This window comes from Eriocheir sinensis, chromosome 27, assembly GCF_024679095.1.
Source record: "Eriocheir sinensis breed Jianghai 21 chromosome 27, ASM2467909v1, whole genome shotgun sequence".
NCBI classification, from domain to species: domain Eukaryota; kingdom Metazoa; phylum Arthropoda; class Malacostraca; order Decapoda; family Varunidae; genus Eriocheir; species Eriocheir sinensis.
This window is the reverse complement of record NC_066535.1, coordinates 18,143,327-18,166,866: the sequence shown is the minus strand read 5'-3', so window position 1 is coordinate 18,166,866 and position 23,540 is coordinate 18,143,327. Positions and strand designations below refer to the sequence as shown.

At 38.0% G+C, this 23,540-nt stretch overlaps 1 protein-coding gene across 1 annotated transcript; it reads right to left on the bottom strand.

Annotated features, from left to right (window-relative positions):
• Positions 1-1,582: 1,582 nt before the first annotated feature.
• LOC127004224 (proteasome adapter and scaffold protein ECM29-like) lies at positions 1,583-23,298 on the bottom strand. Its single transcript, XM_050871768.1, is given in 31 exon segments — positions 1,583-2,835; positions 3,270-3,341; positions 3,976-4,176; positions 4,492-4,621; positions 4,837-5,653; positions 5,655-5,982; positions 5,985-6,120; positions 7,391-7,636; positions 7,888-8,058; positions 8,395-8,512; positions 8,813-8,879; positions 8,882-8,940; positions 8,942-8,993; positions 10,162-10,276; positions 10,536-10,690; positions 10,974-11,040; positions 11,658-11,761; positions 11,764-11,803; positions 11,964-12,068; positions 12,188-12,375; positions 12,811-12,940; positions 13,041-13,169; positions 13,855-14,003; positions 14,192-14,351; positions 14,556-14,757; positions 15,362-16,360; positions 16,963-17,112; positions 18,349-18,467; positions 18,665-18,781; positions 20,184-20,314; positions 22,690-23,298. Coding segments are annotated over 31 exon segments (5,640 nt in total). The 5' UTR covers positions 22,730-23,298; the 3' UTR covers positions 1,583-2,692.
• Between the last annotated feature and the right edge of the window lie 242 nt (positions 23,299-23,540).

Here is a 23,540-nt window from a genome sequence, read left to right as displayed (position 1 = left end):
GTTCGTGGGTGCCCCTTCACACATTCTCGTCTGTATGCCTTCTTTTTCCCTTTCGTTTTCATGCCCGATTTACTATATTTCACCTCACACAACTCTTCTGATCATTTTTTTTTTGCATAAACTATAATTTTATTGAAAATCCGCCTCCATGGCGTTTACTCCCATCTTTACTTTTTCCATCCTTCAAGGCCTTCACAACTTCCATCCTCTTCCCTTAGTACTACAGAATGGACATCAACTTGCTAGAATCAGTTCAGAGGAGGATGACCAAGATGATTCAGGGGCTGAGGAACCTCCCATATCAAAATAGGCTGAAACATCTAAACTTACATTCATTAGAGAGACGAAGAGTGCGGGGAGATCTGATAGAAGTATTCAAATGGGTCAAGGGTTACAACAAAGGTGATATAAGTAAAGTACTGAGAATTAGCCAGCAGGATAGAACTCGCAGTAATGGATTTAAATTAGAAAAGTATAGATTTAGGAGAGATATAGGCAAGCATTGGTTTAGTAATAGGGTGGTGGGGGAATGGAATAGACTCAGCGATCACATAGTTAGTGCAGGGACGATAGCTTGTTTTAAGAGTAGACTGGATAGCTACATGGACGAGGACGACAGGTAGCAGTGAGGTGTGGGTGCAGTAAGGTGACGGGGTGCTGGATGCGTGCCTGGGTACCGCCAGTATAACGAGGATCAAGCCTCTACCTGTAACCCCTGTAACTACACCTCACCCACCGTGAGTAGTGGGGGGGGATTCTGGAGCCGCCCTGTGTAGGCCACCCGGCCTCTTGCAGTTTCCCTATGTTCTTATGTTCTTATGTACCTGTTCTAGACCTTTGGGGTAGTTTTAGGCACCCATAATGTATACTCCTGTATTTGCAGAGTAATTATTTATCTTAAAATATCACGGAATAAATATATTTCTTTATGATACTTAATACATATTGGAGGACCCTACAGAACACGGGACTCCAAGTGCATGTATTGCTTGTGGTACCTCTACCTACTGTTGATCCAGGTCCTGTACTACCTACCTCAACCTACCTGTTATCCTATATTGGACCTGTGACAGGTCAAAGGTGTACCAATACAACAGGGTTCAGCATAAAGTCTCCTTCACTCTGTGACAATTTTTACTATCTTTGGAGTATAATAATTGAGGTAGGGCAGTCCAGACCCCAATCCAGTCCTCCTGCTGAAATGTAGGAAGCATGTTACCTATTAGTTGCCTCTTACCACACAGAAGTGCATGTGTGCTTGATTCCATCTCCACAATGCACATACATGCATATACACTAGAGTTGGAATAATCTAACATAAAAAAAGTTGTATGTTTTGTCACTATTTTCTCTATTTGCTGGAGTCATTACATTTGACATTATTACATACAACAATAACTTATAAATTAGCAATGTGACTGAATAGTGGGAATGAAAAAACCCAGCACATGTGGGGGAGGTCACTCATGCTGCTACATCACAGCATTTCAGACTACTGCTCAAAGCACCCAACTTGTTATTTAATTTAGCAAGTCTGGATTATTAGATCACATTAGATTACTGTGTATATAAAAAAGCTGAGTTCATATTTCAAAACAATTATTATTACGTATATGAAAACCTTTTACCCTGTGCTTAACTTTTGCTTGGAGAATATCAGTCAATAGTTCATCAGTGCCTGGCTTCATACAGGGCCAGTAAAGGAGTACAATGCAAGCAAACTTAATTAATGCATCCATACAGCACTCCACTATCACATTCTGCATCTTTTCCCTTTTTCCTGCATTTCAATTGCTTATCAACTTCCCTTTTGAATTAAATCATATTATTTTTTGTACTCTGATTTGAATCAAAATAACCCTAATGCATACATACTATATAGACAATAATCAAGTGTACAGGGAACCATATCATGTATGGAGTGAATGTCATACAAAACTTAGAACCACAAAAAAAAGTAATGTAAACAAAGTACCATGCCAATTGCTAAAACTACGAAGTTATTGTTTATTGAGTGCTTACCTTCAAACTTACATTTGTCATATATTGGAAACCATATCAACTTGTTCATAGTCAATGCTTTAAAAATAACTATTTGACCAGATGCATAATAATAATAATAATAATAATAATAATAATAAAGATTAAAACATATATTATCAACCAGTCTCCTTTGTTCTTTAAGTTTTCACTCATAAATGGGATAATGAATTACCATATTGATGGAAGTTTTCTATGAAACGAAAAAAATCAATAATCTATTAAACAAACCATCAGTTAATTGATAGCCCTGTTCAGAAATAAATAACTTTATTTTATTAATTATCATAGCTATCAGCACTCACTTTGTTTCCTGCAGTGTACATACACAATGCAGGAGGTCAAGCTATATATAAACCCATATTTTTATCAGATCCTGGGGCATCATGTAACTTATAAACAATCCAAAATACATTTAATTTATTTATTTACAATTCATATGATAGTAAGTATATATCAAATAAAACAAATAAAATGTTAAAAAACTAAATAATCTTTCAACTTACCAATGGTCTCTACTTTGAATATATGTAATTTTATGTAACTACATGCTAGTCTGTACTGAGCAATATATTTTCTTCATATCTGGAATTAATCTCAATAAAACTTACCCCACTTTGAGCCTAATTCAATCTTGATTTTTCATATGGGATTATTTGAGATCACTTGACTCTAAATGAAGTATCCGATTAGCAGAGGCTGCCAAAGCTTGGACATCTGGTTGGGCATCTCTCCGAGCCTCTTCCACCCCAGAAAGAAGCTCCACTCGTAATCGTACCACCAATACTTCATTGTCTGCCATAAGAAAGAGCATTATTTAGTAAGTACCATTTTACATAACAAAATGAGATCACTTAGACTGCATGTCATTTACTACAAGTCTTGAGTCAAAAATAGTAAAATACTAATTTGGAAATCATTCACAGATATTGCAAAGACGGTAAACAGTGTTCCAAGTTTTTTTTTTTTTTTTTTACTTTTTTTTTTTTTTTATCAAGTTTCATGAATAACACCACTATCTTCAGGTTTCTTAAAGGCCACAAATCTGTAAAGGGATGGGTATTTCAAGGGAAGATGACAAGCACATCAGTAGACAAACATGAATAGGGAAATGTATCAGAGAATCATGAGTGCTACTGTCTCAGGAAGAAAATGAAAAGTCACTGTAATTGTCTGCACACCATCATAGGGACAGGTTTTCATCGCACAAAACCTTAGGTTACACTTACCTCTAACTTTTTCCAGAAACTCATTTAGGACCACTAGAGATTCTCTGCGCAGACTGTAGTACTTGGCGACTCCTAAAGAAAAAACAGTAAAAAAGTAACATACTTCACTTGTTCATGCAGTTACAAATCTGCAGCAAGCAGCTAATCCACATTTTTTATTTTTTTCAGCAAACTTTTTTCTCATCATGTGGCAACCACAAGAAATAGGAATGCAAAACCGTGTGTGTGTGTGTGTGTGTGTGTGTGTGTGTGTGAGAGAGAGAGAGAGAGAGGCACACACACACACACACACACACACACACACACACACACACACACACACACACACACACACACACACATGCACAAATATACAAAAACAGGTTGAAAAGATAAGGGAAGGGAAAAGGTAGAGAACAGATAATGAGTGAGTGAGGAAGGGAGATAAGTGCACAGCCCCCCACCCCCCCTCCCACTCCCTCTCTGTTTATGTCACCCATGTATCTATTTGTTCTATTTATTTATCTATCTATCATCTAGGGAGAGCCTTTGTGGTATTATTTTTACTTTTATGCCAATCTCAAACATTTTTCAGTTTTTTAGAATAAACTTGCTAATTAATGGTCAGCAAATATGAGATCGCTAATTATGAGGGTCCACTAAACATTTTTGAATCACTTATTTAGTATTAAATGCTCTTTTGTCTTTGTTCAAATTTCAATATTACCAAGACAGTAATTGAAGATCCGACAGGTGTGGTGCAATAGTGGATCAAAGAGTGGGGCTCCCAGGGAAGATGGGAGTTCTTGAAGTAGAAAGTGACGGGCCCAGAAATGCTTTAGGGCACCAACGATGCTCAGCTGAGTCTTGCGTGGAACACGTGACACACTGCTGTTCAGCATTTCTACAACTCGTTCACTGTATTTCTCTGAAAGTAAGAAAGAATTAAAACAGGACACTAAATGAAGGCACTTAGACTTTTTGCATATTTTTCATAGCATTGAATTTTAAATGGTTGAAAAAGAGTGGCTATAGAAGGATGAGGTATGATAGTGTGAGGTGCAAAGTCCACAGATGGAGACATTAAAAACAAAAAAGACATATCTCTGGCCTATGTTGTAATGTCACACTAATTCTGTATTATTTTTTCATGGTATTGGGAAGTGATGACCTGAATGCTAATTATCTTATGTGCAAGTAGCTTCATCTGCATATATCATAGCCATTACCAACACTCTCATACCTTGTGTTTCTTTGGACTTCGGCCAAGCACGCCCCAAAGAGTGAACCATTTCATCTATTAGGTCCCATCTTAATGAAACTTCAGCTTTGCTGTGTTCTTCCTCATTTGCATCATCTTTGTCTTGCTTGTCCTGTTTTGATATTTTCAAAACATAATCAGTGTCAACAATGATGATTCAAACTGCTGACTTTATAAAACCTGTTTAATTTAAAAAGATTTCTTAAGACATATTCCACCAGCTGGAGATTTGAGAGATATGATGAATGAAATTGATTTTATCAAAAAGTATTGTTTTGTCCACTTTTTATAAACAGTGCAAACAAAAGATAAATGAATAATACTTACATGTGTCAAATATGGAAGACATATATCAAAGACTTGCTCAAATCGATCAATTTGAAATGTATCTAAGACTGTAGTAAGAGCCTTGATTGCTGGAATTTTGTATGCCATCTTCTCCTTGCTGGCCTCTCTGGTGAGGACTTTTACCACATCATCTATTAAAAGCTCATCCCTTTCTGGATGCTTTAAGGTAGCTAACAAAGACTCAGTAGCCACCGATACATTTGAAAGTGCTATTACCAGTGATTCCTTCCCTTCCCAGGTCCTTCCCTGAAGACTGTTGATGAGAAGTGTAATCAAAGCTGCAACAAGTGAATCAGTCATACTTGACCCTAGTTTCTGGGAAACAGTAGAGAGGGCTCTTCCAGTCTGAGCCTTCATAGACCAATTGGAGCTTTGTAGGGCTTGTTCACAGATGCCGATAATCTCTGTCAGGTAAAGTTTTATGGCAGATTCTGTACCTGGAGTATTGTCTAACCATATTTCTTCCCATATTGCACCACCACTTGGGTCATTATCTGCAGTCTTTTCTGCATGCATTCCTAAAAATGCTAGAGGCATAGCTTGGCTGGCATGTTGCTTCATAATATCACTATGTTGTGAGTGCATACTTCGAATGGTTAGGGCAGCACTGAAACGCACACTGTCCTCTTCCTTTTCTAGGTACCATGATTGCAGCTTTGTGAGAAGCTTCTCTATACTTGAAGGTTTGGCTGTTTTAACAAGGTTGCCTATAGCATTGGCATAGAGCTTTCTTACTACTGGATTTCTATCACTCAGTCCATTGACAAGGGCTGCAAGTAGTTTTCAGTGTACTTTTCAAGGAAGCAGGACAAGTGTGAGTCAATGTCTCCACAACATGAGCAGCACCTGCTCGGCTGGTAAGACCAACAGAACTTCTAAGAACATCAATCAGACCTCCAATCAACTTTTCCATGGCATCAACATCAACAAATTGCAAAACATAATTCAAAGTGTCCATCATTGAGTGCTTCCGTGCAGCTGCCACTCTTGCAATGTCTAGCTTCTCCCTGTCATCTTCATTTAATCTCACAGATGTATAACTAAGAGACTGAGATTCCAGGCCAGAGAGGGCTTCCAGGAGGGCTGGGATAAGGGTCCCCAGGTGAGGCTTTACCATGGATCCCCTGATCGACACAGCTTGGACACAGTTTGCAGACTGACACTCCTGACTTCACTCAGTGTACTTGTGATGCCTGATGTCAGCAGGACAGGCAACACTTCTTTCAGCATCTTTTCACTTTCTTCACCAGTGCCATCACACACCTGTAAGGTTTTACAAATAAATTAGCATGAACTATCACTTGAATATTTCTTGTAATATTAAATCATTCATAAACATTCCTCTCACAACTTTTGCATCTATACATCCTGTCTCAATATCATGTCTACATCTATATAATCTTTGCACTCATGTCTCCCCTTGCCCAGGTATACCTGTGAATTAGCTTGTGCTGGAAGGTATTTGCCAAGAACAAACCCCTTTCAGCACATCCACAAAGTATTGTCCATTCTCATTCACTCCATCCACACCCCAACTTTTGCATTCATGTCCCTTAACACAAGAATTTATCTTTCACTCCTAAAAGTTCTCAGACACTGTCCAAAGTCCTCCCAAAATCTTGTCATCTCACTTTTGCCTTTCTTTCCCTTATCATTTACTGGGGCATATGCACACCCATGCATACTTTACTATACCTATCTTCCCGTCATCCACACAATCCTAGATCCTTAAATCATACCATACCATAATTTCATACTGTACTGTACCTTACTCACACCCTGCTTCCTTGCCTGCCCAGTCTCCTCATTCAGCCCACTAACTCTCCTATCACCCCCACTGCCCCCCGCTCCCCTCAGAACCCTCCCCACCTACATTCGAGGAGTGAGCCTGAGTATTGTCATCATTGCAAGTGATACAATTCTGGGTATGGTAATAATGTGTTGTTTGTGTGTGCCGTGTGTTGAGTGAAGTAAGGCAAGCATTTCTTTTGGTCTGCATGCATGTGCACAATTACTGATTATTCTGGGGATCTCATTCACTAGGTAATATCCTCTGATTATGAGTGCTTCCTTATTTACTGACTTTATTGGTGTCTAACAAGAGATCGTAAGAGAGAGGTAGGAAACAAATGAAGATGAATGGAGGGGAAAATGCTGGGTATACCATGGAAAGACAGAAAGCAAATGTCATGGATTAGGGAACAGACAAAACGATGAAGTTAGTTTAATAATAATTAAGAATAAGAAATGGACTTAGTATGGTTATATCATGAAGAGAACTGATAAAAGATGGAAAAGCAAAGCAACAGAGTGGACACATAGAAATTGTAAGAGTCAAGATCAGGTGGAGAGAAGTTAAAGCATTACACAGCAGGATGGAGTACACTAAAATCAGAGAGAGAGGTGGAGAATGTTGGGAAAGCCTTGTCCTACCATGGACTAATAATGGCTAGAGATGATGGTGATGGGTTTCTGGCTCCTACTCTGTTAGCCACATGAAATGGACTGTAATGATAAACACCTATGTCCTTACCTTAATGCAACTCTTGCTTATAGCTTGCAATGTTTTATCTGCAGCCAGTCTGACAGATTCTTTGATGTCATCACGGACTCTAAAGAGTATAGCCCAAATTTCACTTATTCTGTCAACAGCATGAGATGCAGACTGTCTCCGTAAAAGATCTGTGAGGGCATTGCAGCATGACTCCCGAACCCTCCACAAGCTATTTGTCAAGTTCGTTATGAGATCATTTAGAATTGGGTGGAAATACTTCTCAATCTGCAAAGAAACAGTAAAAGCAGTATGTATCTAAAGATCAGGGGTAGTGATAATTAAAACACACACACACACAATATTAAGTTAAATTAAAATTGTTAACTCTTAATATATACTAAACTGCCGAGTGGCTTAAAACTACCCACATGCTGTCCAGAAGACCACCTATCAACCCGGACTCTAGATTCTAGGATCTACCGGCGCAATAGGCCGCAATGTAAAAAAAAAAAAAAAAAAAAAAAAAAAAAACTTACAGTTTTTGCAGTATCAGTGACTAGAGCATTCCATATAGAAGACATAGGCTGCTGGATCTTTGGTGTTGGATCATGTTGATACCTAAAGAGCTTTGGAATAATTTGAGGCAGGTAAGGTTCAAGCTGAGATCCTGCTTGTGAAGCGAGGGTGCTAAAACCAAAGGCAGCTCCCTGAAATGAGTAGAAATATTAGAATGACACAATATGATCAGCTAAGACATTTCATCCACTGTAACATGAGCCTTACTTTTTTCATAACAAAGTGTCGCTAATCTATGATAAGATAACATGATTATCCTCAATTTTATTTGAATCAATATTGAAATTCTACATTGATGGAACTGATGATGCATGCAAGAGGAAAACTTTTATCATATATGTCAGACTTCATGTTTGTGGAAATGAATAAACATGGAGTAGCTATAAAATTGCATGCACATATATAACTTGAGAGGCAGTTGATTGTAAAACGAGTGCTATACACAGATAATTTCACAATATGCAAACCTTCTTAGAGTTCCAAACAGAATTGTGGTTGGCCAAGTTCATGAACTTGTAGATCAGATGTGGCTGGTTGAGGTCCGTGGCCAAAGAACATAACTCTCGGTAAGTGGACAACTGGCCTCTGGGGGAAATGTTACTATTGTTAACTATATTTTTTGTAAAGTAAAATAAATAAAAGCTTGATAAGTAAATAAATATGATATTCCCAACCCTAATGCCTGGAGCTGGAGTCAGAGTTGGAGAAAATGCAACAACTTCAACCCTAGCTTGTAAATTTCCAAAAATTTCATGCCTATTATATGAGATTGGCTGAGATGCATATAGAGAATTCTAAGTATAGTATATATAGATTAAACAAATATCACTAAGTTCAATTAAACTACAGCTGAAAAGACACCTTCCACTCTTTTCAGGTACTTACCCTGAAATTGATGGGCCCAGTTCTCCTTCCTTGAAGATCTTTGTGTCTTGGGTGACATTTTGTATATGCGTTTTCCCTCCGTCAGGGTCTGCACCAGACCCTCCACCATAGACTGCCTGGTAGCTTCAGCAGCACTCATACACCACACCTAGACCCTTAGAAGCTGCATCTTGAACTAAATCTGAAAGAAAAGTTAATATTTTGAATGTGACCATCTTTTTAGAATACTTTTACTCCCATCTTTGTAGGAGCAGTGCTGTAGATGGGTTTTTTATTTTAATTTTGCCATTGAGCTGTCTCTTTTAAGAAGAAAATGACAGTTACAGACAGCAGATAAGCACATTAAGAAAAGCCAAGGATGGGATGATATGTGAGTATATAACATATTTAAGAAGGGACCTCATTTATTTATAAACATAAGTTGGTATCACGTTTATTGCTAATATTTTAGAAAATGTTTTTGGTTAAAGAAACAAGGTATGTGGCAGTGAAGAGAAAAGAAAGCTATGACAGAGAATATAAAAAGAAAAAATCTTGTACATTTTTGTAAGTTTGAAGTGTGAAAGAACAGCAGATGCAGATAAATACATGGATGATGATGAAATATGGTAGAGCAGCTGTGGCTGACTATATGCAATTACTGTGTAAGTTGGCTTGGAAGGAAGATACAACTTCAATTTTACGACAGGAAAGATACATAATAATAGTATATGATAATAAAAGAAAGATGTTTGTTCAGCAGAAATAAATATGATACAAACATAATAGAAAATAATAAAATACTATACAGAAAATATACAGTGTAAATATACCCCCGTCCCCCCAACAGCCAACAAATATGCATGTTATGCACCTGTATACCTGATGCCCTGCGCATCATTAATCCAGATCCAGATTCAGAAGGAGGAAATGTGTCTGACTGATGTTGGGAATGGATGATGGTGAGTAAAAACTGTTTAGTGAAATAAGAATTCAACCTTAATCAATGAGATGGTCTGGCTGCATTGAGAATGGGATTAGTGAGATTTCAAAGTGTTTAGGTGAGTAATTAATAATGTAAAATGAGAAAATACTTCAGACCATAAAACTGTAGGAGGGAAGGAGATGAGAGGATGATTGTGTATATAGATGAAGTGTATGGATAATAACAAATAGACACCTGCTGTCATTCTTCCATTGAGGGTGCACTTAGGAACAGGAATTGCAATAGGAAGATAACCAATGAGAAGTGAAAAGTTTTGTACTTCTGAAGGGGAGGCAAGGAGGAAGCACAGAATCTAGGTGTTAGTACCTAGGTGCAAATATACACTTTCACAGTTCACACTCCTAAAAATCATTCAGAGGCTTACCATTATTGTCACCCAAGAGATTCATAAATGCCCCTTGGATCCTGATTAATTTCTGCTGAATTATTGGCTTATTTCTGCACCTCTTCAGTAGAGCAAGCAGCCAAATGCATGAGGCCTGTATAAAATGTTCACATTAGCAGAAAATAATGGTAGCTGGAGGTGATTACCTGCATGTCAGTTTTATGGATATGATTCAAAGATAGATAATGAAAACAAAGTTTTTAATACTTTAATGCTTATGATCTAAAATTCCTTTATTTATTTGTTTAATATCTAATATTTTAATACTTAATTTGACTTACTTTTCTCATCAAAGTACAAGATTAGAAGGATGGTGACAACTATTTGGCAAGTAGTAGCAGGGGAGAACACACCTGCCTGACATTGGGATGAGTCTGGTTGACGTAACTGTCCAGGAGTTTTCCTAACAACCAGGTTAACACATCTGTCTCAACATCCTCACTGCTTGCAGTCCCACCCATTCTATCTTCACTGGTATCCATGGCTATTTCAGGCTGCTCAGAAGCACCTGGGTGATAAAGTACAATTTTTATGTATTTTCTTAACTACTAAAGATTCTTGTATTTATAAAACCAGTTTTTAACATCTTTATGTAATGAAGTTCAGGGGATCAACTTTTGAATGGAAAGTATTATTATGGGGTGTTACTACTACTACTACTACCAAGGCTGCTTTTATAAGGGGTCAAAGTTATTCTCTCTTCAATTGAGTTGAATGTTACACAAGATCAAATTTGCATGAGTATATCTCACCTGTAGCTACAATAATATTTATAAAGCTGAACACTATACCTTCAGGAGCAATGTAGTCCTTCTCCATTGCCTCATCTGTGTCTTTTTCTCTCTCGTCTTGGGTACCCTATATCAAAGATTCAATTATTTATTTTCCTATTTATAAATTCAATTCCTGTATGAGAAATGGGGTGAGTATTGATGAAGACAACAATAATGGTCAGAAGAATGAGATGCTTCATGGAAAGCATGTTGATTGTCTGTAAAATAAGATGAGAGATATTCAAGCAGTGTGCACTAGAAATTTGAATTAATGAAGGAAAATATATCTGTACTGCTTTCCTGGGTACATTATTTTGAGGGACTTTCTTCCTTCTGCAGAAGACAGACAACCTTTAAATGGTAACTGATAATGATAAAATTGAGTCTCTATTTCTTTATAGTTTGTCTGCCTTGAAAACTGTAAGAGTAAATAAAAATGTAAGCCCAACCGATAAATTTCCTGCAGAAATGGAAACACTTATTTAATTTTTGGGCTGCTGCAGTGGTAGGGTTTATCAAGCCCAGAAGACTTCCACAGATAAAAAATGTTCCTGTTTTCAATCTCAAAATACTTATACTATAAATTGATATGCTATTGATACATATAAAGACAATTCAAATACATTAATATCTTACATAACTCACTCAAAAGTACCTATTAATTGAACTAATCTCATATATACAGTTTGCAAGTTATCATACCTCCTCCATACTATCATCTGTAACTCCACTTGTTTCCACTAGGGTTGGGTCTTCCTCTGTCCACAGGTTCCTTGCAGATGGAGACTCACTTCCAATAGAACAGCCAAAGATTCACCTACAGCAAAATGAACCTCAATTTCATTGGTCTGGAAAGATAGATAAAATACCTATTTAAGAAAGTAAAAAATATATATAATGATAAAAATTTATGTATGATAATTTTCCCATAAAAACTGTGTTCATCAACTAAAGCACTTGCTCCTATTTATCCTGCCAATAATGGTAATACATCTTTTTCAAAGCTACCTCCTTTGCTAATGCCAAGAAAGCCTCCAAAATTATTTTCTTGTGAGGAATGTCTGGCTGACCAACGCAGAGGTGCCCACACGTAGATATTGCTTGCTCACGAACCTGAAATATATAAATCTCATTTTCAGTATCTGAAACAAAATGTTATGGCAGTGAATGAGGCATATAACAGTAATGACAATTATGAATTTCGTACTTGAAGTCTGAGCAGCACAACTTACTTTAGATGGGAGTTTCTTGTTGTTGAATATCTGCACAAGAGCTTTCACCAAACCCAGCAATGTGACTTTTTTATCATCCACATCCTCTGCTCCGACAGGTAGAGGCAGAGGAGCTTGACGGGCCATCTCCCCAAGAGCCACCACTAGGGCATTCTGAAGAGGACTGTTCTCAAACAGCAGCTTTTTTACTACAAAACAAAAATAGAAATAAGTCAAGCAGAGTACACTGATTTCTATTTGATGAAACTGAACAATGCTACAGCTGCTCCTCAACTTACAATTGAGTTATGTTTCAAGAAACCCATTTTAAGTTGAATATATCTTAAGTAAACTCACACCCACTATCTATCTGTAAATATATATATATATATATATATATATATATATATATATATATATATATATATATATATATATATATATATATATATATATATATAGATAAATTGAAATATGGTATCAACCAAATTCTACAACTGTTGCACCATCATAAAGCCAAAGCATCTTAAGTCAAGGAAAATCTGTATATAGTAAATGGTCTGTAACAAGGGACCTATCTTTTGAGACATTTCATCTACTCATATAGGAAGCAGCCCTTTCTAGACACTATTCATTACCCTTACCCAGTTCCTGAATAATGGACTCATATGCTGGCCAGTCTTCCAGATATACTCCTGATTTCTTCATGTTGCTGATGCTGTACGAGTAGCTGTGGCCCAGCGCCAGCACACTGCTCTCCTGGCTGTCCACACGCTGCACAGAGGGGGCACACAAAGTTCTCAAAAGTTTTTTGAGGAAACAAAGCAAGAATTATGCTATATTTTTAAGGTCATATTATGACTATTTAACTTACCAAATTTTTAATATTAGTAATTTGATAAACAGTTTTTTCAAACTCCTGCTGATTCTGAATCTGGCCGGCAACAACTCCAAATAGGTGGGCTGCTACCTCCCCATAGTAGCTGCCTCGGAGTATAAATTTCTGAAATAATTGGTGTAAGTTATTACTAAGTTATCACTGGACACTGCAGCTATCAATATATCAGTAATGTAACAATAAAGGATTTTACAGTTGTATATGCACTAAAATATGTTTCTAAACTCATCTGGCAGAACTGCCCTATGACAATTTTTTATACTTTATCATATTCTGTTTTCATCAGTACGCGTGAGATCCTTGGTGAACCATGTGAAAATAATGAAAAAATATTAATTATTAATAATTAAATAATCCCCTCAGCTAAGTAGCTAAGAATATATAGCTTGGCTGGAGTTACAAGAGAGCACTACCCCTCTCACCAAGCAGCCGCTGTGAGGTGGGATTCAACTCACAACCTTTTGGTCACCCGCCAATCATCAAACTCACTGAGCCACCCGGACCCCATGAACCCAGTGAAGATCTAAAGATACTCTTCAAATTTCTTTTTATGATCCAGTTTGAATTTATGCAAAACCTTTATGATCATACTTCAAGCTAGCCATTACTACTCCAGTGCACACCTCATTGTATTTGGTATTTATTTATCTATCTATGACGGACAATTTAGTTACTAAAGTTAGGAAAAAATTAATGATGATCTCGTACTTTAAAGAACCCTGCTCTAACATACTCCATTCAGGCACAGATTTCCTAATTTGGGAAATCCAGCACTAAATTCATATCTCACTCTTATCCAGTCCATTTTTAATGAATAGTGTGAAGTGAAGTGTTCAGGAGCAACAGCCACCACTCTTAGGATGGATTCCAGAGCCACAGCAGACCAGGCATTGGCAGCAAGTTCAGCAAATCCTATGTATCTCATGAAGGGGTTTGGACCTGCAAATAAACATTATGGTTTTGTTATATGTCGTTTTGCCTTCAGTTGCAGTTTTCAAGAACCTATGGATGATGTTAAGTGAGGATAAGGATAGCTGCAAGAGTGTATTCATGGTTCAGGAGGGAAGTGCAGAAATGCAAGTGAAGTATATCTGATCTATGACAATGTGTCTAATGTACAAACCAACCTTTCTCTTGAACTCCAGATATAATTTTTTGTTCATGGTCACTGATGATTCGGTGCACCAGTTTCCCTACAGCTGGTGAATCACACCAAAATAAGCCTTCTTCTCTGCCACTCAGCTTACCAGCTTCTACCTCAAGACAGTGTTCCAAATATTTCAATATCTGTGGAGTAATAAACACAAAATATTACCTTACAAAAGACTCCAGTCTCATTCTGTATTTTCTATGTTTTTTTTTCTGAATGGCACTCCACATATTGACATGGCATAATTTTGCATATACACTACTGTTTGAAACCTAACAGCAGTACCGTCTCTGTATAGGGATAGAAAAGTTTCTCTCTGAACTAAAAAGATGATAACCAACCTGTTCCATTACTGGTATTGAAAAGGGCACCGGCTGATTAGCAACATCAAGCCACTTTCTTTTTGGGAGGGCGTCAACCCGTTCCAAGACATATTTCAATACTGCAGTAAATGGTGGAACTTGATACGTTGGAGTTCCATCTTTGGCTTCTTTAACTGGCTTGTACAGCTGTCGTCGTGACTCTCTCCGTATGTCATCATGACTAACAGAACAAGACAACAAATATTCAGTTATCCTAGGACTAGATTATGTTCATTAGTACTTTATCAATACACTACACTGTAGCCTACTTGTAATCATGTAGTTATTTGAAAGCTCACCTCATCTTGTGAGTTGACATAAGGTGATCATTTATCATGGTATGGTAGGGCAATGTTTCTCAAACTGAGTCTGAAGATGAGTATTCTAAATAAAAAAATATATAAATGAATAAAATGATAAAAGGTAATAAATAAAAAAATATAGAAAATTTAAAGCAAAATCTAAAATGTAAGTTGAAAAGATATGCCCTCAACAGCAAATCAGAAGGCTTGGGTTTGAACTGACTGCTTTCCCCAAAAATATCGGCCATTCTCTCAATGACCATTGATGCAGAGAGTCCTGATAGGAAAAATATGCATCGAAGCTGCCACGTTAGGGTGATAAAATCATAGAGTTCATCTGTGCAGGCTGGTTAGAAGTTTTTAGTTTCAACAGAACCAAGGAAGATGGTTACTGACTGCCAACAAGACTGTATGGGAAATTCTGCAATCTGTTCATCTCAACTCTGTCAAATGAGGAAACTATATAATGAAAAGTAGACTCACCTGTCACCTGTGGCCACCATCAGAATGAATCTTGATGGAACGTGGTCAAAAGGGAACACTGATGCTGCATAGTGAACAGCAGTGCGACGCAACTGTGCATTATGATGTAAAACATGCTCTGACAGTAGTATGCAGAGTTCATCCTGGCTTGAAGTACTTAGCTGCTTGCACACAGGAGCCATCATAGACAAGGCTTCTTGGACGGCTAATAAAACATCGCCTTCCTCTTGAGTGAGAGCGTTCATGAGGGTCTGGAGGTAGTGTAGCTGAGAAGGATGAGACAGCAGAAGATTTGGCAACTTGACAGACAGTTTTGCCAGTGCTCCATATGCTAGAGATCTTAGTCTTGCATCACACTTTTCCTCCTCGATGACCTTCACTACTCCTCCAAACAGGACACTTCCAACAGGTGATAATTTTACTTTGTCAGCATTGAATGCCATGTGATGTAGGAATGTAACACCATGTTGTTTCAACTTTGCATTTGAATTCTGACCCCAGACACACTCAAAAAATACCTTCATTGCAAGTGGGGCAAAATTACAAGCTTCTTTTGATTTCAGAAGGTATGGCATTAACTTCAGTCTGATCCTTGTGTTTGCAGGATTTTTAAATTTGTCATGTGCAATTTTGTCCTTGGGTAGCAATGTTCCCAGGAATAAGACATACAGTGGGGCAATAACAGCATTGCTGTTCCACTCAATGCTCCCATCAATTCTCCTCAAATGTAATTCTGCTGCATTGGCTACAGAAAATCTGGTGTCTGCCGCCCCAACAATCAGGGGAAGTGCAACAGAAGAGGGAGGCAATACATCTGAGCTCAAAAACTTTACAATAGAGACCTTCAGCTTCTCTAAGTCTTCAGGTTTTGGAGCAGAGTCTCCAGTTACCCTTTTGAAGGTATAAATGCTCATCCCTGCAGGCACACCAGGAACAGGTGGTCCATCTCCATTGTCCTGAGGTGCATCAGGGGCCCTCTGTTGAGACAGTGGGGTGGCACTGCAAGCACAAGGCATTTATAAGAAATATCTGAAACTTAATATTAAAAATAAAAAACACATTTGAATTCATTCTCAATTTTGCTTCTTCTCAATGCTTCTACAATCAGATAATATGAAAGATGTTTCATAGATGTTTACATTTGCTTTGCAATGCCTGTGGTGCCGCACAGTCTATGACATTACATCATAAACACAAGCAAATAATTATCTAAACCATATTAGCTTCATATATAGTCACCAGGAGATTCATCCTAATTCCTAATATATATATATATATATATATATATATATATATATATATATATATATATATATATATATATATTTATATATATATAAATTTTTTTTTTTTGGTTGAAATGTTCCCAGGTTGATCATTTTACATACAAGCAATTCTTTTCTTATAATCAAGTTGTTTAACTCTTTATTTATTTAACACCAAATACATTGAGAAATAATTTATCAAATATTATATCACTTTTTGTGTCATGATAATTATTTTCATGGGGCTAACTGGAACAATATATATATGTAAGTCAGTATAGTTCCCTTTCTTTGCAAAATCTATTGTAACCATGAGATTTAAAGCAGATAACTCACCCATATGGCAGAAGCAACAGGTCCAACATGAAGTCAAGTAAGAGTTTGGCTACTGATGGCTTGTCCCGCAGACCAAACAGGGAGGCAGTCTTTTCAGCTGTGTCTGGGAACTTCATGTGGCCAAACACAGGAACCATAAGCAGCAGCAAGCTATAAAGTCATAAAATTCTTTATACTATAAGGTGCTGGCTATTATATGTTTGAAGATACCCTAAACTTAACCTAACAAAACCAAAACAAACACTATAGGTCTTGACTCAGATAATTCATATATGCTTCCTTACTAATGAGACTTTCTATACAACAAAGTGAGGTCTCTCTTTGTTGATTTATACCATAAGGTGCTGGCTATCATGTGTCTGAAGATACCCTGAACTTAACCTAACGTAACCTAGCAAAACCTGATACAGTCACTAGAGGTATTGCCTCAGAGAATTCATATATGCTTCTTTACTAATGAGACTTTCTATACAACAAAGTGAGGTCATTCTTTGTTGATTTATACCATAAGGTGCTGGCTATCATGTGTTTGACCTTTTTGGATTCTTTTTGTGAGCAGCGAGTAGCGGGCTTTTTTTTTTTTTATAATTGTTTGCTTTTTATTGTGCCCTTGAGCTGTCTCCTTTGTTGTAAAAAAAAAAAAAAAAAAAAAAAAAAAAAACGTAACCTAACAAAACCAAAACAAACACTATAGGACTTGCCTCAGTAAATTCCTATATGTTTCCTTAGTAATGAGACTTTCTATACAAAAAAAGTGAGGTCATTCTTTGTTGATTTATACCATAAGGTGCTAGCTATCATGTGTTTAAAGATACCCTAAACTTAACCTAATACAACCTAACAAAACCAAAACAAACACTAGTTTGCTCCCTCTGCCTTGCAGGCCCCATCACCCCTCCTTCTCTAGACTCCTTGATGGAGTATCTAATATAAACTAATGTAGCTGAAAATATTCTCAGTAAAACACAAATACATGTAGTAATGATATTGCCAATCTGTCTATCTGTTGGGATGATTCCTTAACAGAATTACCTCAGGAAATACGACATCCCATTTTTCTGTCCATACCCTATCCTTACACACTTCTCATTTACCCTTTATTCACCGAAATATTAAAAAAGCTATTTTCCACCTTCTCCCTGTACTTAAGTCTTTGTCATCTCATCTCTTAACATTTCCTCAGTTTATCAAACCACTTAAGAATAATAATTTCTATGCATACACTATTCCCTCCTTTGTCTCCTATCTATTTTGATCACACCACAGACTCATATCATGTATAGCTACTTCCCTGTTCTGAAGGTGTACAGCTTTTTTAAATATAGATCTCTAGTTGTTCTACTACAAGATTTTAATAAGGATAAAATATATTCATTGAATATTTACCCATCTTGGTGCTGTGCAGGCTTGTTCTCAAGGCAGCTAAGCATGGATGGTAGCAACTCCACCTGCTTGTTAAGGTCTAGTCTTGGGTAGCCCATCTTAATGTAGATGATGGAAAAATTCTGGAAGGGTGATATTTTACAAGCTAGTTACTCATCGTGGGCACTTTCGTATTGATAATATTCAAAATGTAAACACACACACACACACACCTGGATTCTGGTAATTACAAATAGGTAAATACACACACACACACACACATGCACACACTGAAACAAAAACAAAAACAACAATTACTGAACCAGCAGCTGGTACTCACAGTCACAAATGATGTAGCACCTGGATCCTGGTACTGTGTCAGCAGGGCCTCTACAGGCAGCTGGATGTGTTCATGGTCCTTGACACGGCGGTTCACGTGAATCAGCAACTCCATCACCTGAAGAAATATATCTTGTGAAAACAAACAAGACTGAAGAAAAGAGTCACACACACACAAAAAAAAAAGTAAGTGTTCTATTTGTAAATAAAATTAAAGAAACAAGTTCCCTTATGTGAAAACAGTAGCCTAGCCACACTGGTGTGTTACTACACTATTTCCCTTACCAACTTTCTGCCTCACAGGAGGACCCCGGTTCACATCCTGCCCGCTGCTATATATCCCTAAGATTACCCATATGCTGTCCAGATGACTACCTGTCAACCCGGACTTTAGATTCCCTAAAAGAAGATCAGAGATGAGCTCTGGGCGACAGCATGAGCTAAGGAAGATGGCACCACTCTAAACATTTGCTTGCACCATAACAGGATGGAGCTGACCACCAAGCCCCACCAAGAAAGCCGACCAGAGCCATAGGCAGAAAAAAAAAAAAGAGGCATTATGCAAAAACAAACTAAAAACAACACACAATATCATAGTGTTGCAAAATGGTCTATTTACTTGTAAGCAGCAGATATGAGGGTACTCACACTCAAGAGCACAGTGACCATTCTCTTTCTGGCTCACCTGGCTGCTGCTCTTTAAATTTCTTTAATGTTGAAAACCTGATGACTGTTAGCACAAGCCTCACCCTCCAGCACTGCACTGATGATTAATGATGATAACTTATGTGAATGAAATTACTTGTATATTTAAATCAAAAGTAAGGCTCATCATATTAATGAAGTGACAGAATTGCATGCAAAACTTATTTACTACGATTTGATTTTTTCATTAAGGCAGGGATGCAATGATTTTTGGAAATAAATTCCTTTTCCCAATTAGGTGGGCAGACAGGCACAAGAGCACAGCAGAGTGCACGGCTGGAAGTGGATTGACTCTGATTGAGTAATTGACACTGCATCACATTTAGTTGAATAGTTATCCCTAAAATAGATGTGACATGACCTAATTTTTTTTTATTTGGTACATGTTAATAAATTTTAATACATGAAACCTGATCTGATATTATTTCCCCCAAAGTTTTAGACAAAATCCTGTGCATAGCAGTTCAGGAAAGTACATATTCCATATACCTGCAGTGCCCCTTCCAGCCACCCAGAGCTCATGTATGGTTAGTGGAGTTGATCCCAATTCACCTGGCTTTGCTTTAATACCTGATTAATTGCAGCTTCTTGTTGCCAGGAACTTCGATAAAATGGCACCTATTTATGTGTACCTCTGTGGGGTAGTGGTCGGTCATGAATGGGTTTTAAATGTAATAAAACTTTGACCTTGATCAGTGGCACTCAGGATTCTCTGTAAATCAGCACCTCACATAAACTTATAACGTTACTGATGTTTTACCCCTCAAGTATCATCAATTTAAAGTGGCTTAGAGTTAAAAAAGAAAAAAAATCACCTTCTTCCGGACAGATTCGTGGGGGGAGGCCAGTTTGAGGATGACTGGGGCCAAGAACTTATTTAGCTCTTCCTCCAGCACCTGGTCAGTGGCAGCTGACCCAATGCGCAGGAAGACTCGCTCCACCAACACTGTGGACCAAAGGATTATTAAGTATTTGCAGACCTCCAATTGTTACTCCTCCATAAGGATGCCCTGATCTATATGACCACCCTCATCTGTCTTTCTGCCTAGTCCATTTAAGCAACTTTCCTTGCATTCAACCATAGGTACAGAATTCAGTTTCCAAAGACATCACTTGTGTGACACTGTCAAAGGCTTTTCATAGATCTAGATAGATGTACTCAACCCATTCTTTTCTCTCCTGCATAATATCTGTAGCTCTACCTCAGAAACTCATTAAGTTTAAAACATGCCTCTATGTTTTCAATAAAACATGCCTCTATGTTTCAGAAGGAGGAAATTTTCCACAATTTTAAAAATAGAAATTGAATCATCATGCAACAGAACCTCTTGGACATTTGATATTTTGAGATTAATGAAGAAAAGTACGTAAGGTAAATATCCCGAACTACACTCAATTTGAGATTGCAGAGTATAAAGCAGTCAATATTGAACCCACATCTTGCCACTCCACATTTTCTTAAGGTACTAGGTAACCATCCAATTTTTACTCAAGAAGTGTTTCTATATTTCATCTGATCTTTATGAAGCTGTGCACATTTATTGGCAACTAGAAGAGGAAGTTATTGGTTCTTCACTTTTAAAAATTGTTCAATTAGTTTTGAAATTAAGTGTAAATTATGTATGAAATTAGTTCCATTTTTTTTTCATTGTGATCTTGTTCTAGAAAATCAAGTTTATTAACTGATTTTTGTGACTACGTAATTGGCTCAACGAATATTCTCTATTTTATCCATAATTCATATTGATATTGTACCTGGCTTCAAAAATATGTGATTTGGAAATGTGGGTGACCACCACATTTACCGGGGTTAGGTGACAGACTACTGTGAGTACCACAGACACACTAAATCACAAAACATTGAACTAGCAGGTAGGTAGCACCCCAGCCTCTTTATAACCACTGAGAGGAACAGCTTGTGATTAGCGAGAAAAAACGAATGTCTGATTAGTAATTTAAACATCAAAAACTATCAATAAAAAATGTTTCATCACTGGAACTGGAGAATGACTAAGCTGAAACTTTACCCCAATCTTCAGCAGGTAGGTAGCCCCCCAGCCTCTTTGTAACCATTAAGAGGAACAGCTGTAGTGTTGACTTGCCTGATGGGCGAGCCTCCCATAACCCACTTAGCCAGGGGGGTACCTCTTTGGCCGACTGGTAAAGGAGTGGCTCTCCCGTTACGCTGGTCGCGGGTTCGATCCCCGGCGCCGGCAAAACCTTTCCTTGTCTGGATTAATTTCTCGTGTTTCGTTACACGCGGAGATCGTGTTGGAGTATAGAAAAGAGCAAATTCTGGCATTTCACTGGTGGCAAAGTGGTGGGCATCCTCTCCAGTGGTTCTGTTTTGTCACCCCAAGAGGGTAACAGGTAGAGTGATGGCCCATGCTCTCCGAAGTTCATAGAAAATGGGAACTCAACACACCTAAATTAATCTAAATGGGAATGGGGAGACGTGTAGTGCTGACTTGCCTGATGGGCGAGCCTCCCATAGCCCACTTAGTCAGGGGGGTACCTCTTTGGACGACTGGTAAAGGAGTGGCTCCCCCGTTACGCTGGTCGCGGGTTCGATCCCCGGCGAAGGCAAACTTTTCCTTGTCTGGATTAATTTCTCGTGTGTTTCGTTACACGCAGTGGCAGTGTGCGAGTGGAGTTAAGAGCAAATTCTGGCATTTCAGCTAGTGATTAACGGGAAAAAAAATGTCTCATTAATAATTAGAAATCCCAAAACCTACCAGTAAAAAAAGTTTCGTCAATGGAACCGGAGGATAACCCAAGCTGAAACTTTACCCCAATCTTTAGTTAGCCCACATCTTTAGAGCGTAGTCACCTTAAAACCTCTTCACAACCACTAATAAGGTAATTTGAAACACCCAAACCTATCAGTAAAAAAAAGTTTCGTCACTGGAACTGGAGGATGACCTAACCCAAAACTTTACCCCAATCTTTAGTTAGCCCACATCTTTAGAGCGTAGTCACCTTAAAACCTCTTCACAACCACTAATACGGTAATTTGAAACACCCAAAACTATTGGTAAAAAAAAAGTTTCGTCACTGGAACTGGAGGATGACCTAACCCAAAACTTTACCCCAATCTTTAGTTAGCCCACATCTTTGGCTCGTAGTTACCCTAATACCTCTTCACAACCACTAATACGGTAATTTGAAACACCCAAAACTATCGGTAAAAAAAAAGTTTCGTCACTGGAACTGGAGGATGACCTAACCCAAAACTTTACCCCAATCTTTAGTTAGCCCACATCTTTGGCTCGTAGTTACCCTAATACCTCTTCACAACCAATAATAAGGGCTAGCACTCACGCAGCTCATCCTGGACGTTGGGCTGCGTGGAGGTACTCATCGTCAGGGGTGATGTATGGGGTGCAGGGAAGGGATGTCGTCCACTGTGCTAGTTCCTGTGTTTGCCTCGTCACCTCTTCCTCTTTATACCTCTTCGTAGGTCCTCCTCCTCTTGATTCTCTCTTCTGCTTCTCAATGGTGTGACACTATATATTTTACTCCTGCCGCGTCCATTAAGCCGTCATAGGTGAGGGGCTGCAGGGAAGGGATGTGCTGGCTCCTGTGTTTGCCTCGTCACCTCTTCCTCTTTGTTCCTCTTCCTCTTGATTCCCTCTTACGCTTTTCAGTATTTATCTTTCCTCACTGTGTAGGCCGTCAGGGGTGATGTGTGGGCTGCAGATGTGCTGGCTCCTGTGCCTAGTCACCTCTTCCTCTTTGTATTGCTTCGGAGGTCCTCTTCCTCTTGATCCCCTCTCCTGCTTTTCAATATTTATCTTGCCTCACTATAATCCACTACCGCTCTATACTTTTCATGATTTATTTTCTTATTTTCTTGCTTGAATCGCTTGATTGTCTTCTGTTCTGTGTTCTCGCCTCGTCACCTCTCACAGCTGACTCCTCTTCCTCTTCTTCTTCCTCTTCTTCCTCTTCAGAGACTATTATTTTTTTAACTAGTATCTTATGTAAGCTACTGATGTGTCGTTTTCCTCTTGCAGTGTTCAATGAATTTTTTTCTCTCAGTAATTAAATATAGGGCTACAGTATCAATAATTCTGGATCCAGCTATTGTAATTTGATTAAATAAATGCGTAACCGTAATTCCGATTATAAATATAGCACCCATCCATCTCTTATCATTAGTATTGAGGCTG